Source organism: Oenanthe melanoleuca, chromosome 6 (assembly GCF_029582105.1).
Source record: "Oenanthe melanoleuca isolate GR-GAL-2019-014 chromosome 6, OMel1.0, whole genome shotgun sequence".
Classification (NCBI taxonomy): domain Eukaryota; kingdom Metazoa; phylum Chordata; class Aves; order Passeriformes; family Muscicapidae; genus Oenanthe; species Oenanthe melanoleuca.
In genome coordinates, this window is record NC_079340.1 from 9,175,042 (window position 1) to 9,190,165 (window position 15,124).

General features: G+C 38.3%; 1 protein-coding gene across 2 annotated transcripts in view; it reads left to right on the forward strand.

The window, feature by feature from the left end:
• The window catches only part of PARG (poly(ADP-ribose) glycohydrolase), a 60,736-nt gene extending 48,385 nt beyond the window's left edge, over positions 1–12,351 (forward strand). For both annotated transcript variants that reach the window (XM_056494935.1, XM_056494936.1), the window contains exons 14-18: positions 1,097–1,175; positions 1,970–2,078; positions 4,765–4,870; positions 8,049–8,177; positions 8,909–12,351. In XM_056494935.1, the coding sequence (XP_056350910.1) occupies positions 1,097–1,175; positions 1,970–2,078; positions 4,765–4,870; positions 8,049–8,177; positions 8,909–9,075 (590 nt within the window). In that variant the 3' untranslated portion in view covers positions 9,076–12,351. The remainder of the gene's footprint in view (positions 1–1,096; positions 1,176–1,969; positions 2,079–4,764; positions 4,871–8,048; positions 8,178–8,908) is intronic.
• The last annotated feature ends 2,773 nt before the right edge of the window (positions 12,352–15,124 follow it).

Below are 15,124 nucleotides of genomic sequence, written 5' to 3' on the forward strand. Positions count from 1 at the left end.
ACATTCAGATTTCCTTGTCAGTGAGATTTAAAGTTAATAGTTTTATGTTTTTGATTGTTCAACTTCAGTTACATTTTTATTTAGGGATTGGAAAACTCAGATTAAATTTAAACATTTGTATTCTGAGGGTATTACTGATCTGTGTTAGGGAGTATTCTTGTCTTAGTAATCAGATGCTTTGTGCTGTCAGCTTGCATTTCTTTAAAACCTATTTTTCACTGTTCTCTTTATGGGCATAGCTGGTATCACAAATTAAGGAATTGCTTAACAGTTCTCTTCTTACACTTACTGTTTATAATTGTGCCAAACTATACCTGCCTGAACCACCAAACAAGTCAGCTCAGCTGATCAGAGCATGGTGCCAATAATGCCAAGGTCGCAAATTCACTGAAGAGTTGGACTTGGTGATCCTTGTGCGTTCCTTCCAACCCAGACTATTCTGTGATTACTTCTGAAACTCAGATGTGAGCTCAGAACAGGCAGAAAAGGTGTGATTTTGTGGCATTACTTCAGGGGTATTTCTCTAAAGCATTTGTGCAATGCCCAGGTTTTGAAGCAAGGTCCTGAAGGTCTATTAAATGAGGTGAAAGACAGCCTTTTAGAAAGGCTATGATCCTTGTCTCAGATAAGATACACTCTGTCTTGGGATAAACCTTTGAAAGGGAGTTGGTATAGGAGAGCAAGGTAGCTAAAATTACTGGTGGCCTTAAGGATCTGCTTTCTGACAGCCTTTAGTACTTGCCAAGATACCTTGCTGGACCTTTTCAAAAGCAGCCAAATATGTTCCGGACTGTGGTTCTTTGGGTCTTTGTTCTTTTACAGAGGTGGTTTGTTGGTGCTGACCACTTCTCATCATATACTGGGCAGCATACATAGATCTGCGCTCATGTTCTGTGGTGGGTGCTGCTCATCACCTGTGGCAAGGGAGCTTTGCAAGGAAATCTTGTACTCATGGTACAAATACAAATTCCATGTTTCCCATTGCTTCTGAGAGCTGAATGTTCATTTGGAGAAGCAGTGATTCCTATCAAAGATTTGCCAAGTGAAAAAAATATGTATATATTTTACATGTAACGTGGAAAATAATTTTTTTCAGGTACTGAGCAGTACAGTGAGTACACAGGCTATGCAGAGACTTACCGCTGGGCAAGGAGCCACGAAGATAAGACCCCTAGGTAAAGTTCCACATAAGTATTTTAAGTGAAGGAAGAAGTAAATGTTAGAAATTTGAAAACTTTTAAGTATTTCCTAGCATTTGCCTTAATAGGATATTTGCTTGATGTTGCTCTCTTCAGTAGAGCAAACAAACAAAGTGATGCCATATTGCTAATGCCATAGTAACGCTAATAAGTGGTACCTGCCCTTATGTTGGTTCTTAGATCAACATCTCTTGCAGTTTAGAGATATGCATATTTAATGCACATTTTTGTTAAGATACTGACTGAACTGTGGTTTGCAAAGTCACAAGAAGTTTGATAACGATACCTCAGATGCTACAGTGCAGCTGATTTGTGGCTAAATAAGAATCATTACCATGAATCTGAGTAGGAAGCTCTGAGCTCTTGAATTTATTTCTCCAGCAATGTCATTAGAGTGTATACACAAAATTACTCATTTGGTATAGAAACATACACAGTGTACTCTCATTTAAATGTTGGAGGAAGACAGAGAAACACTGACCTTGCAGTGTTCTTACATACTTGATAAATAGTGCTGTGTAATTAGATTTATTTCACGTTCATGCCCAAAGTCTAGCCAGAGTACTTCTAAATTTATGGGGAGGCCTGTCTCATTTCTGATTCTGCTTTCATTCCCAACCCACAAAGAAAAAGTATTCCATTGTCTGAGTTCACCTTTTCAGCTGCTTCTACCAGAGAAGCTCTGAAGGGAATTGCTAATTTTGAATCAGGGTTATATGACTGATATTAAACAACTAATGTCTTCTACTTTCTTCCCCCTCCAATTTTAGGGATGAATGGCAAAGACGCTACACTGAAATTGTTGCTATAGATGCATTTCACTTCAGACGTTTCCTTGATCAGTTTGGTCCAGAGAAAATTAGAAGAGAGCTCAACAAGGCCAGTAACTTCTTACAACAGCCTGCAGTCTAATGTTTATAGAACCTTTTCAAATATTTTTATGTTGTCTTCATCTAAGGAAGTTCTTGCTTAGTTGTGTCTTATATGACAGACCTTTGCTGTTCAATGTTAAAGCAAAAGATTGTCAAATATATTTCTTGTCCTTTGATGTGCTATTCAAAGGTGCATTTTATATAACTTTCAAAAATGCAAATGAAAGTTGGGTATACATTTTGTTAACTCTTCCCTGTCCTGCTTCCAAATGACTGGCTGAGAGTTGGGGTTGCTCACCATGGACAAGAGAAGGTTTCAAGGAGACCTTATTCTACTAATCCAGTACCTAAAGGGGCTTATAAAAAGAAGTGAGGGGGACTTTTAGTATGGGCAGATAGTGACTGTACAAGGGGCAGTGGTTTTAAACTGACAGAGGACAGGTTTAAATTAGGTATTAGGAGGAAATTCCTTATTGTGAGGGTGGTGAGACACTGGAACATGTTGCCAAGGGAGGCTGTGGATGCCCCAGTCCCAGGCTGGATGGGGCCCTGAACAGCCTGAGCTAGTGAATGGCATCCCAGCCCATGGCAGGCAGGTTGGAATGAGGTCATCTTTAAGGTCCCTTCCAACTCAAGCTATTCTATTATTCTAAATGACGAATCTAAGTTTTTTCCCTATGATTTGTGCTGTTGAATCCTACTCAGCTGTGCAGTCAAGGTGGAAAAGGAGGTGATTCATGTTCCAACATATGCATAAATGTGGTGCCATTTGCTTTTCTTCCACCTTTCTTCTTTGCTCTTGGGGTATTGACATATTGCCTGGGAGTTTACCTTTTCCTGCATTTATGTCTTCTTTAGATCCAGCTGTTCATAAATCCCCTTTATTTTCATAATAGTTGTAAGGGCTGTTGTATACATGTATACAAGTGTGTATACATGCCAGTCAGAGCTTACAGTCTTCAAGAAGACTGACAATACAGGCCAGTTTTCATCCTTCAAACAAAACTTCTGGGCTGACATTCAAAACTAGCACACTTCCTACTAATAATTTTTTCATATAATTAATCATTATCATTATATCATTATTATATATTCAAAGCTGTCAGTCCTTGACCCTGGCTTAAGTCAGCTGTGAGTGTACAAAGCTGCACTTTTCAGTGATTGTGGTCCTTGATAATCTCACACATCAAAGTTGCCAGGCTGAACAGCTCATTGACAGGGAAGCTGGAACTGTGGTGGACATAATTTTTTTCTCTTCTCTGCCATCCCTAATTTGGGATCTTGTCCTTAAGTAAAATATTTGAGATATTTCCCAGTCCTTGGTCTCTGCCCTGGATTACATGCTGCATAATGTTTGGGAACATTGGATTACTTTCCCAAGCTGTGACAGGTGCTTTATCACCTGCATAGCCGAGGTTCTCCTGTCACTTGTTTTCCTTCTTGTTTTGCTGCTGCTCTTTTGTTGAAGCTAAAGCAGCCTTTTCCCTGCTTCTAAGGTTGTACTTTTACAGGGAGTATTAATTGCCATCAGTGAGCTGTTTATGGTTATGAGACCTTAGCTTTCAACCTGTGCCAGTCTTTGCTGTTATCCTATGCACAGATTTTATCTGCTGGCATGCTGTGTCTGGAATCAGTCTCCAGTACACAAAGCAGATTCTCCTGTTAATAAGGAGGTTAATGGGGCAGACTTAGGGCCTTGCATGGCCAGCATAAGGCATAGGCAGTGAGAGGTGTGTGGCCTGTTCTAGCAGTGGCAGTGCTGTTTTTACTGGGCAGTGGAGTACAAGAATGCTTATTCACTTATACTCTGCTAGTGTGCTAGTTTTTGGGATCAAAATGTGCTGATGAGTCTCCTTAGTGTGATTGTACGTTTACAGATGCAGTGGACCTCTGCTTTAGCTTGGGTGTTGAATATAAGAACTCAGTGCTACTGTTGTTAAAGCCTCCTGCTTTCTGCAATACAGGAGGGTATAGAATAATGTAGGATACATTTAGAATAAATTCAAACATGGGAACATACTGCCCTAATTCTCAGCTGGAAAGGGAATACACCCTCTTGAAATGATGTACAGTACTGAAGGACTAATTTAAATTAGTTGTGAAACCTTAGCATCTTGACTAAAGTCATATTCATCAGCTTGTTTCTTCATGGTTGGTAATGAAATTAGCCCTAAAAAAGACAGTTAAGTACAGTTTGTAAACTTCACTGGTATCTTAGTACAAAATTCTAATTACTTACATCAGTGAATTTATGATCTGCCTACGGTTTTCAGTGTATTGATTTGGTTTGGATTTTTAAAATGAATTATGGTAGATCACTTCAAGATTTATAAATATGTTGGTTTGGCTGATGTTTTTTAATGAGGACTGAATAGTATTTAAAGAAAATTTCAAGTCTTGAGTTAATTTTCTGTTCAGGCTATCCTGAAAAGTTTCCTGTAGCTGTGATGAAATGCCTGGGACTCAAGACCTGTATCTTAATTTTTAACTTTGGTCCAAATAAGGCAAAAGTCTTCCTGCCTTCAATTTTTTGGTTATTGATGTTAAATTTAAAGGAAGATTGTTGGTGTATTGAAGCAGTTTGAATTTGTTATTGCTAGAAGACAATACTGATTTTTGTTATAATTTTATTGTTTGAAAGTATTGCACCAGGTTGTCTCTCAAATCCATCTCTGACTCTTGTGTGCATGCAGGCCTACTGTGGCTTCTCTCGACCCAACGTTTCACCTCAGCATCTCTCTGCAATAGCCACAGGAAACTGGGGATGTGGTGCCTTTGGAGGGGACTCCCGATTAAAAGGTGAATTGTAGCAATTAGCTAATGTTCAAATTAATCAAATAACTTACATTTTGATCCTGGGCCATATGTTTTTATGCAAGTACATTTTTTGCTTTTGTTCTAATTAATACATTTTTGCCAAGAAGTGGCAGTCTATAGAATTGGTTCATTAGTGCTGATCTTTAGACCGTGAGGTAACATGGCCTTAAACAATAAAAAGGCATTCAATTCTATTCTTTGTGCTTTGGACTTTTATGCTATTTTCAGTTTAAAGTTTGGGGCAAGCAGGTGATGGTGAAGTGCTGGGTTTGCAAGGACTTGTAGCACTGAAACCTTCCAAAACACAAACATGCAGCTTTAGTTCACAAAAGAGCATGTTCATTGCAGTCAGTCATATAAATCAGTTGACCTTTCTGCAGCAGACTTTTTAGATTCTGCCAAAAATTCATATCTCAGCAAAGCTGTTTAAAGTACCTGGTAATTTGCAAGTCTTCACAAATTTGCTGGCAATGGTTAATGTTTGGTTTTGCTTCTTAATATATTGCTGTATGCCAGAGAGGTTTCCACTCACTCAGTCATGCTGCTTTCTTTCCTGACTTGCCTGCTATATCACTCACTTTCTCATGTTCTTTTATATTTAATTAGAATATTTATACTGCAGCAGATACTACATGCCTACATTCAAGACCTTCTCCATCAATTTAGGAGCTGATGGATCCTGACATATAAATTCAAATGCTGGTTCATATAATCCTAAATAGGAATTTACATTTTTTGTTGTTTCCAAGCATTTGGAGAGTATTTAAAATTTGCTTTTCAAAATAGATGTAGGTAGCTACAGTGAGACAGATATAAGGCTTCATTTCTTTCTTGATGTGTTTAATTCATAAAGCATTTATGTTTTTCTCAATACTCATTGAGTTCCTGGCAGTTGGTTTTTTTAATTTCCATTATATAAAATAGGCTGCCAAATGCATATCTTATCAATATCAGGACTAATATTTACTGTAGGATCTGAGCATACTTGATTTGTGTTAGGAAGATTTAATAAATACTTCAATTTGCATAAGATCTGGGATCTGAACTGTAATATCTATCCCATGTATGTTTTTTAAAGTAGAAGAAGGGATGTCAGTACATCCATTGCCTCAGATGCAAGTCCAGAAGTTAGGTAGGATCAGCTAGGTTCAAGGGGCTCAGATCCCTCCAGACCCCAGTACCACAGGCTCTGTTGCTCTTCCTGTGATGCTTCTTCCTGTATCAGTAGCATGGAAATTTCCCATAGTATTGTGTATCATTAATGTCCAGAAGATTGTGAAGTCTGATTCTTGACAGAAATTTTGATCCTTGTTTCATAAGATCTCTAGCAATTCAGAATAAATGATAGGATATTTTTAATATCTTATAAAGTGAAACTGCATTTTTTGGGGGGATGAATAATAAGATTCATTAGATTCTGTTCCCCTATGCAAGCTAGTTAATTAGACTCTTTAAAAGCTGAACTACTGAAGCTTTACTAAATCCACAGCTGGTTCAGTAGTTTAATTAAAATATCATTCCCAGATTGAGATTAATTTCACATGTGAATCATGTAATTTATAATTTTGGCTATGGGTTTACAAGAGGAGGGGTTTTTTTCCATTAAGGAATTCAGTGTTTTAATAGGTTTGTGTTTAAAAATGTGAAAGATCTTTGAGCTGAGCTCTGAACAGCTTTCTATTTAGCTTTCACTAGCAGGTGGTAATGCACTATGTACACTGTTTTATTTAAAATTAATCTTTACAAAGACAATATTAATCACATTTTAACTAACTCTACTTACTGGGTAGAAAAAGGAAGTATTAATATCAGAGCTGCACCAACAGGCTGTGAATTAAGACAGGCTGCAGCAGATGAAATAATTGCTGGGGTCCATTGTTTGGGCTGTTGTAGTTCCCTGAAATGAACCTGTGATTGATTGCACGCCTCTGTGACACTCCAGCCTGGCAGTGCTGGCTGGTGAAAAAGCTGCACTCTTCTAAGTTTGGTGCTGCCTAAAAGGGTCCTGCTTTTCTTCTCCCCCTTTGTTGTTTCTTCTCCCCTTTGTTGTTTCTGGCTCTGTGGTCTGGTGCCCTCTCTTGCCTCAGCTCTGCCTCTTACCAAACCCTTCACTGTGCCAATTCAACTGCCATTCTAGCAGAAAACAATTAGTTTTTATTCTTCATCTATAACTTTTCTGCCAGTTTGGTGAATGAAATTGGCACAGTGATATCTGATGAGCACCAGAGAGCTGCAGAAAAATCAGGAGCTGGGTGAGAAGTGGACCAGAGCTACTTTCTCCAATTGCAGTGGGTCATTAGCTTGGCTCAGCAGCACTGCTGAATCAGTAGTCCAGATGATTTCTCAAGGTAAATTTTCAAAAAACTGTCCAAGATAGGAAACATTTTTCTTTCTTTTGCATATAGAGGAACCAAGTCTGTCTATATTGTAATGTTAGCTGTTGGCAGAACTTGGGATGCAGCTTGGGCAATGACTTGGACAGAAAGCTGGAAGTTAAATAACATGAATTGCATTGCTGATATCACCCCTCACAGGTCAAAATAAGCCATCATATTCCATGCTGCATACTTCTGTTGTAGATATGATGGGCACCTTAAATTATGCAGGAAGAGACTGCAGAACCATAGTTCTTCTCTTGGAGCTAAAAGTTGGGTCAGCTCTCACTTTGCAAAGCTTACCTATTGAAAGGATTGGTTCCATTCCTTCTTACAGCTGGCACAGAATGGAAATTGCCAAGTGCTCATGGGTTGTTTTTACCCCGCTGTCTGTGGCTGTATGGGCAGCACAAGCCAGGATGGAAGGTGCTGCTTTGTTGCCTTATGCTGCCACAGGCATTTATTGGCTAATTAATGGCTGCATGCTGCTTGGGAGTAGACACAGACCAAAATAAACCCCTCTCAGTTTTTTTAAGCACATTGTTTATCTGTTACTAACAGCCCTAGCAGAATGCTTTAACATCTTGACCTGCAGTGCGCAGTGTTCTTTACTTTATTTAAAAAATTGAGGCAATACTTATCTACCCATTGTTTGTACTGCTTTGCAGCATTCACATGGAAACAGATGCTATGGTTGTTTGCTGTAAACTTAAGCTGGTTTTTTTTTTTTCTTCAGCAAATTATTTTATCCTGTGTTCATGTGTAATATTTTTTTGTTGTTTCAGCCTTAATTCAGATACTGGCAGCTGCTGAGGCCGGACGTGATATTGTTTATTTTACCTTTGGAGATGTGGAGCTGATGCGGGACATTTACAGCATGCATACTTTTCTCTGTGAGAAGGGTCAAACTATTGGTGAGCAAAAAGAAATCTTTGTGTGCAAAAAGAGACATAACCATCTCTAGAAGTAGAAATTCTCCAATATGAATTCTTGCCACTAACTCCTGAACACAAGCAAATGGGTCTCAGTTTATTTATACCTGTTTTCAGAATGGGGAACTCTTCTGATTCAGGGTCTACTGCACAGTGCTAATCAGTTAGAAGACTTTAGATGCTTTTTTGATTCACTTAGGATTTATACTGTAGAATTTGAAAAATGCAGATACATGTGGTCCGTAGAAGATTTGCAAAAGCTTTTGATATAACTCAGTAATGCTTTGAAAAGGGAAAACCTGCTTAGGCATTCTTGATATACATTTGTCTTCTAGTGGTTCTGTCTTGATTCTGCAAGATGTGGTCTGACGTGTTGTCCAGTTGCAATACAAAAAAAGCAGTATCCATTGTCCTACTGTAATTTAATTTCTGGGCCAGAAGAACAAAGCTGAGTAATTGGCAATACATTTGTAAGTAATGTGTATGCAAGCCTAATGTTAGGATAGCTTGTGCAGGAAGTTAAGGGAGCCCATCCTATGTTCTGAGCAGCCTGCAGACATTCTCATCTGTCTCCTCTCTTACTGCTCATTTAGAGATGTTCCTAGCCACTATCTCAGTGTGCATGTGCCTTTCTAGCCTTCCTTTGCAATCAGACATTGCTCATATGGCTTGTTCTTACATGGTGTTTAATGATTTCTTTTTGGTTTTTGAAGGGGACATTTATAGGCTGTTGCTGAGATACTACAATGAACAATGCAGAAACTGTTCTACTTCAGGACCAGATGTCAAGCTGTACTCTTTCATATACAACACCATTGAGTCCTATGCAGATTCTACTGATGATGAGGATGAAGAAAAAGGGGTGTGTTTTGAAGATTAAAATAAATGTATTTGATCAGAATTATGTTTATATCCTCCCACTGGTATATTGTGTGAATTGCTGGACATAATGAATGAGCTGGCTTAATTTATATTGATGCATTGGTAGTTATGTATAACGCCCAAACAAAAAACCCACAAACACCTTTGAGAGACGAGATTTATTTGTTTGATGGTTTCATACATGAAAACCTTGTTCATGTGTGTACAGAAGAAAATTCTTTGGTAAGTCTGGTTTGCATTATACCTTGTTAAGTAGAATATTTTGGTACACATGTATATTTTACTGAGATATCTGAAAAACTTCAGATTTTCCTGTACTCCTTTGCCTTTATTTTTAAGAGCTCTTACGTAGATTTCTTATGGAGGCTTAGAGCTGGAGTACAGACAGCCATGTAACTACTCAGATGATGTTAGAGAGAAGAATTTTGATGATTGTTCTTACTGAAAATTGTCATAATAATTAAAAGTGCCAAGGTAGCATCGGTGTTCTCACCAAAGTTTTCATTCATTTAACTTAAAATGTCCTGGGTCTAATTTATTTTTTAATAAATGGTTAAAAATTGAGAAGTTCTGGGGGAGCCAAGGATGCATTTCACAACTGCATGGTCTTTACCAAATTAGACATAAAAATTAGCATAAAGAAGTAGAGAAAAAACAACAAGAGTGGGAAAATGAGGAATGTTACCAAAGCTGGAAGCAGAGGGAAAGATTTTCACATTAAACTCTTCAATACCATTTTGTTAGTGCTGTTACCACATTGAACAAGGTCTTGGACACATTAGTCTATTGGAGGTTTCTCAAGGTTCAGTGCTGCTGGCAATATTTGAGTTAAGGTCTGCTAGTTGTGTTTATACTGTCATATCAGTTCTCCCTTATCTCAGAATGCATATATGTGAGTATAAGATCCCCATGGGATATGTGAGTTTGAAACAAATCACATATCAGTGGGAGGAAAGTCTGCAGGCTACAGTTAAGAACATGAGGTCTTGTTAGGAGTTTCTGCCTGTGTCATTTTAGACATGGGAATAACAGCGAAGAGTTGGCAAAACATGTAAACCCCATGCTTTTACTATCTGTGAATACCAAATTAGTGTTGGTGTAGTACATTAATAGTTTACACAAAACTGCAGATACATCTGTGATAAAACTTTTTCAGGTCTGTGTACTGGGCAAATTCAGTGAGACTTTTGTCTATTTGTAGTTTAAGCCCAGTTTAAGTTTCAGCCCAGATTCCTAAATTTAACCTCTTCTGTGTTAGATTTTTTTTTTTTTGTCTGTCATTGCTATTACAAGTTAGCAATACAAGTGAATACTGCAGCAGAAAATGTAGTGACTTAAGTTTCTTAATCAATGAATCCTTTTGAGTTATGTCAGATAAAACTCTCCAAACCTCAAACACACTATGGTAATTAAATGCTGGAAACTGTTGGCAGTCTGGCTTAGAATAAATCACTACTTGATCTGCTCTGGGGGAAGCAACAGAAAAGAGTCTGGGTCATTTCAACACCTTCAGGCTGCTGTACCTTGGCATTAATTCTAAGTGGGCAGCTTGCAGGTGTGTTACTTGGGAAGTGATGGACACAGAGTTATCTTCCTGTTCTTCCCACCAGCTGTAGTTTTCTCCACGTCCATCCATTATAAGGAAAAGATTTTGGCTAGAATTTCAGGCTTTTTTCTGTGTTTGCAACCTGTGTCCTCAGATTTAGCAGAAATCTTTTCTCCTGCTCCTGGTGTTTCAGTGTTGGCTCGGATTCTGGCAATAGGAATAATTGTTTTATTAGCTCTTATTTGGGCATTTAGGTTCAAGTATGATAGTGCTTCTAGATGCATTGCTGATAATAGATGTACCCTGTGAATTATGGCAAGTGATGGAATACTGGTGCTATCAGCCAAACCTTTTTCACGTTACTACTCAGGGTCTCATATAAAAGAGATGAACAGAATTTATTCCTAAACAACTGGAAAAGAATACAACAAAAAGCTTTAGATGGCTAGAAATAACCTCCCCTTTATTATATATAAATACTTCCTCATTAGTGCAATATTGTCATTGTGAGAAGTGATTGGTCAGGTATGAAAAATGTACCAAATATGATGGAATGAAATTCTACTTCAACTCTAGAGAAAGAAAAATTCAACTTTGAAGAGATTCTCTGATGATCATATTATAGGTGTGCAGTTAGAAGAGTTCTTGCAGTGTCAAGTGCTTCCAGGATAATCCTAGTCTTTTTATGCAGTCTGTAGTTTCACAGTGATACTGAGCGTTTTCCAATATGGGGAAGAATGCCTTTTGTTTGAGATCATTCATTAGAATATGTTCACCATACTTTTTTCTCTTGTGAATTATGCTTGTATGGACAGACAAAGGAAAATAACTCCTTTTCCATTTCATGTGTTGTCTGAAAAAGAGTGATATAGCCTGGATTCTATTATTTGTTCCTGATCTTGTAAAAGGCAACATTGTAAGAATGCTTTGAATATGATTTTGATCACAGGTAGGCTGAAGATTATTTTCTTGTTGTTTGTTTTGTTTTGTTTTGTTTTGTTTTGTTTTGTTTTGTTTTGTTTTGTTTTGTTTTGTTTTGTTTTAAAGCAAAATAGCCCAGAATTCGTTAACAGTGATGTTACATTCCCATGATGTTCTAGTTCAGTAAAGAGGTGAACTGCCCAGATTGCTGCATATCAGCCCAATTCTTTTTCTCCCCACCCACCACTCCCCTTTTCCAAACTCCCTGAAACGTTTCCTTTAGCTGGCAATACCTTTGGTGCTCTGGGGGAAGTAGTGTGGAATGGAGATGCCAGTGATCTCCTTGTGCAGCCTAGAAAACTTCAGTTTCACTCTTCCAGGAACCTGATGATGGAGTATTCTGTGTTTGGGATTTTTTATTATTTTAGGGATGTTTGCTATATGATTTCCAATAAAAATAAACTTCCTACCAAAATTTTTGTTTTATACTTTTTAGCAGCTAAACCGAATGCTTAATATGAAACAACAGGTAGTCATGTAGATTGCAATGTTGCCTCCATAGTCAAGTTTGGTCTGAGCACTTCTGTTGTTCTACAGCTCTTGCACCTAAATTGCTCAGTTTTGAGGTTTCCTTATCCAATGAGGAGTATCCAATACTGTATATATTAATTTATAAACTGTTGAAGTGTTCCTGACATTCTTCTAAACTTACAGTTTATGCACCATTATATTGTATTGATTTTTCTGGACCTGTATGCTAATGTTTACATAATTTTGTAGGAATACAATAAAAAAATTCTGACTGAAGACATGTTGTGTAATTTGTCACTTAATATACTTTCCAGGACAAAAGAATTTCAGCACATTTGAATGCACAGGGCATAATACTGCAGATGGTTCTAGCAGTAAATTGACACATAACACAGAGCTGAGAATTCTTCCTGTACAGTATTGTGGTGGTTGCTTCTGTCTGCATTGCAATGTAAAATGTAATTAGCTACTGTAAATTGGAAGGGTGTCAGTGTGAGTGTGAGGTTTCATCCATGTGTATGGCCATATGCAGATATTCTGACATTCCCAGGCTTTTGGTAAGCAAGTAGGTGTTGGATTATTCATGGAACTTCATGAAGGAAATGTCACTTAATAAAAGCAAATAACCCCTAAAAATATATAAATAATGAAGATGTTACGTAAGGGTTTTTATGTTTGTAAGAGTGGGGTTGAGATCCTCCTAAATAAAACCATTTCAGACTTTTTTCAAAATGTTCTTTTAAGCCAGTAAGGAATTAATTTTTTTAGCCTTACAGGAAAATGGGATAAAAATATAATTTGATTGCTTCTAAGGTTTTATATGTAGCTGTGCTTATGAAGTTTGATGTGTTGATACTAAAGGATTTCATCCATCAAAGAGAAGCAATGGAAGCAAAGATGGTGATGACAGACACAACTGGGGGAGCAGGAATGAGCAGGTGGATTGTGGCTGAGCAGGGAGCTTCCTGCACTGTTCCCAGATAACTCTGCTCCTGGAAATAGCCAAAGGGATCCCATTTTCACGAGCAGTGTTTGGCTGAGTGCTGGATGAGCTAGGGGTGGTGGGCTTTGGTTGCGTGACAGCTGGGAAGGGACAGAAGGGTTGATGCCCTTTGCATCGTACCTTGGAAATCCCAGGTGCAGGGGAGGCAGAAGGTGCTCCCATTGTCTGCTGCAGTTCAGAGCAGCTGCCAGTCTGTCCCAAGCTGTCACTGATCTCACTGTAATCAGCAAACACCCTCAGGAATGAACTTTGTTAATTCTGAAAAACAACTGTAGCCTGTGGAGATAACCCTGAGGATAAAGCACAATTGCAAGAGTTGCTTCACCATGGACTTGTCCTGGTTTTCTCCATTGTTTTCCCACTATGTCAGTGTTTGGACAGAGGAATCTCAGACACCTGAATTTCACAACTTTACATGTTTATGTTCATAATCTACACCCTCTCATCCTGAGCAGCTTTCTATGACAGAAGGATGGGCAGATGGATGTCATACCTTGGGATTCCAAAAGCTGTTACAAACTCTGTCAGGTTCACTGAGGTGATTGTATATTAGCCAGTGTAGGGTGATGCTCTGGATGGATGACTTGGGTTTTTTCTTTCTTTTAATTTCTTTTTTTTTTTATATCTGCATAAGTAATCTTTTGTTTTGTGGCACCTCTCTGACAAGAGTGAGAACATCCATAAAATCATGGAGACTGCAAGATCCAACAGCTGTCTGAAATGGTTGGGTTTTTTAAGCTCAGAATTGAGTATTTATGATCTTGTTTTGTGCTAACAGTGTTTCATGCTCATTTATCATTGCTTAAGTGAGTGTGACCTGGAAGTTGCATAGGAGGTATTTGTCACTGATAACTCCATTACAGCAATACCATCAATTTCTGCAGAGCTGAGCTGTCAGCCAGACTTTCATTGCGTGGTCCTGGTAAGTGGCACTCGGTCTGCAGTTAAAGGAGGCACTGGTGTGTTCCAAGTCCTCCTGGTGACACTGTGGGACACTGGGATGTGTGTGCATGTGTGCACACTGTGCTGTACATGCACACACGTTGAAGCAGCTTTAAAGAAGCTGCCATGAACTACTGGAGTGGGGATCATTGCTAATGTAGCTTATCAGCTGTAAACCTGGGAAGCAGGGGACAGGAGCCTAGAGAGAGTCTTGCACTGTCTTTACAAGCTGGCTGTGATTGCTGGCTGTGTTCACACACAGCCTTTTGCAGTCAGCTGTCCTCTCTCTATGGATTGAACTGAAAACTCTTTGCATAGCTGATGTGCCTAAAAATGACAAGTTTTTGTGCTGTGGTTTTTATTCATTAATTAACAGTAAATTGAACAGGTGATTTTAAAGATATGCAGCTTTTTTACCCTTTATTTTTAATTGTTGAATAGCTAAGAAGACCACTATGATGTTCAAATTTTTAAAGAAATGGAATACAATTTCTGCATTGGGTCTAAAACAGTAAGAGTATGCCTGGTTGGGGAAAGGTTACTGATAGACCTCACCTCCTTTTGCCCAAGTGATAAGAATTGTTTTGTGTAAATCTCCTCTTGGAAAATTCATGTAACAAGCAGATAAGAACCTACTTTCTCTGTACAGAACTTTCTGCAGAACAGAGGCTTTGTCTGCTCTGCTCTCAGTTGTTTTCAGTTGGAAGGCCCAGCTCAGTAACATCTCTCTTTTTGTTTGCTTTTTAGGGATGCCTTCTGTAACTTATTGGAATTTTTATACCAACTACAGCTGCTCCCTTTTGTAATTAATATTATCAAAGTGAGATTCTGCACAGATAAAAGCTGCATTTGCCAAATAGGAAGGGAACAAAGGATCAGTGAGAAAGGTTTGTTTTAAAAGTTCAATTTTAGAGTTATCAAGAAACAAGAATGCGGTGCCACACATGATGTTACTAGTTTGGATCCAAGACATCTGTATGTGTGTTAGCATCTAATCACTGTCTCTGTGCAAATCCTGAACTTTCATTCCAAGGCTATTTTTGTAGGGAGGCAGTAATGACAAATTACAAACTGTTTGTTTTAATATATCCACGTGTCATCACT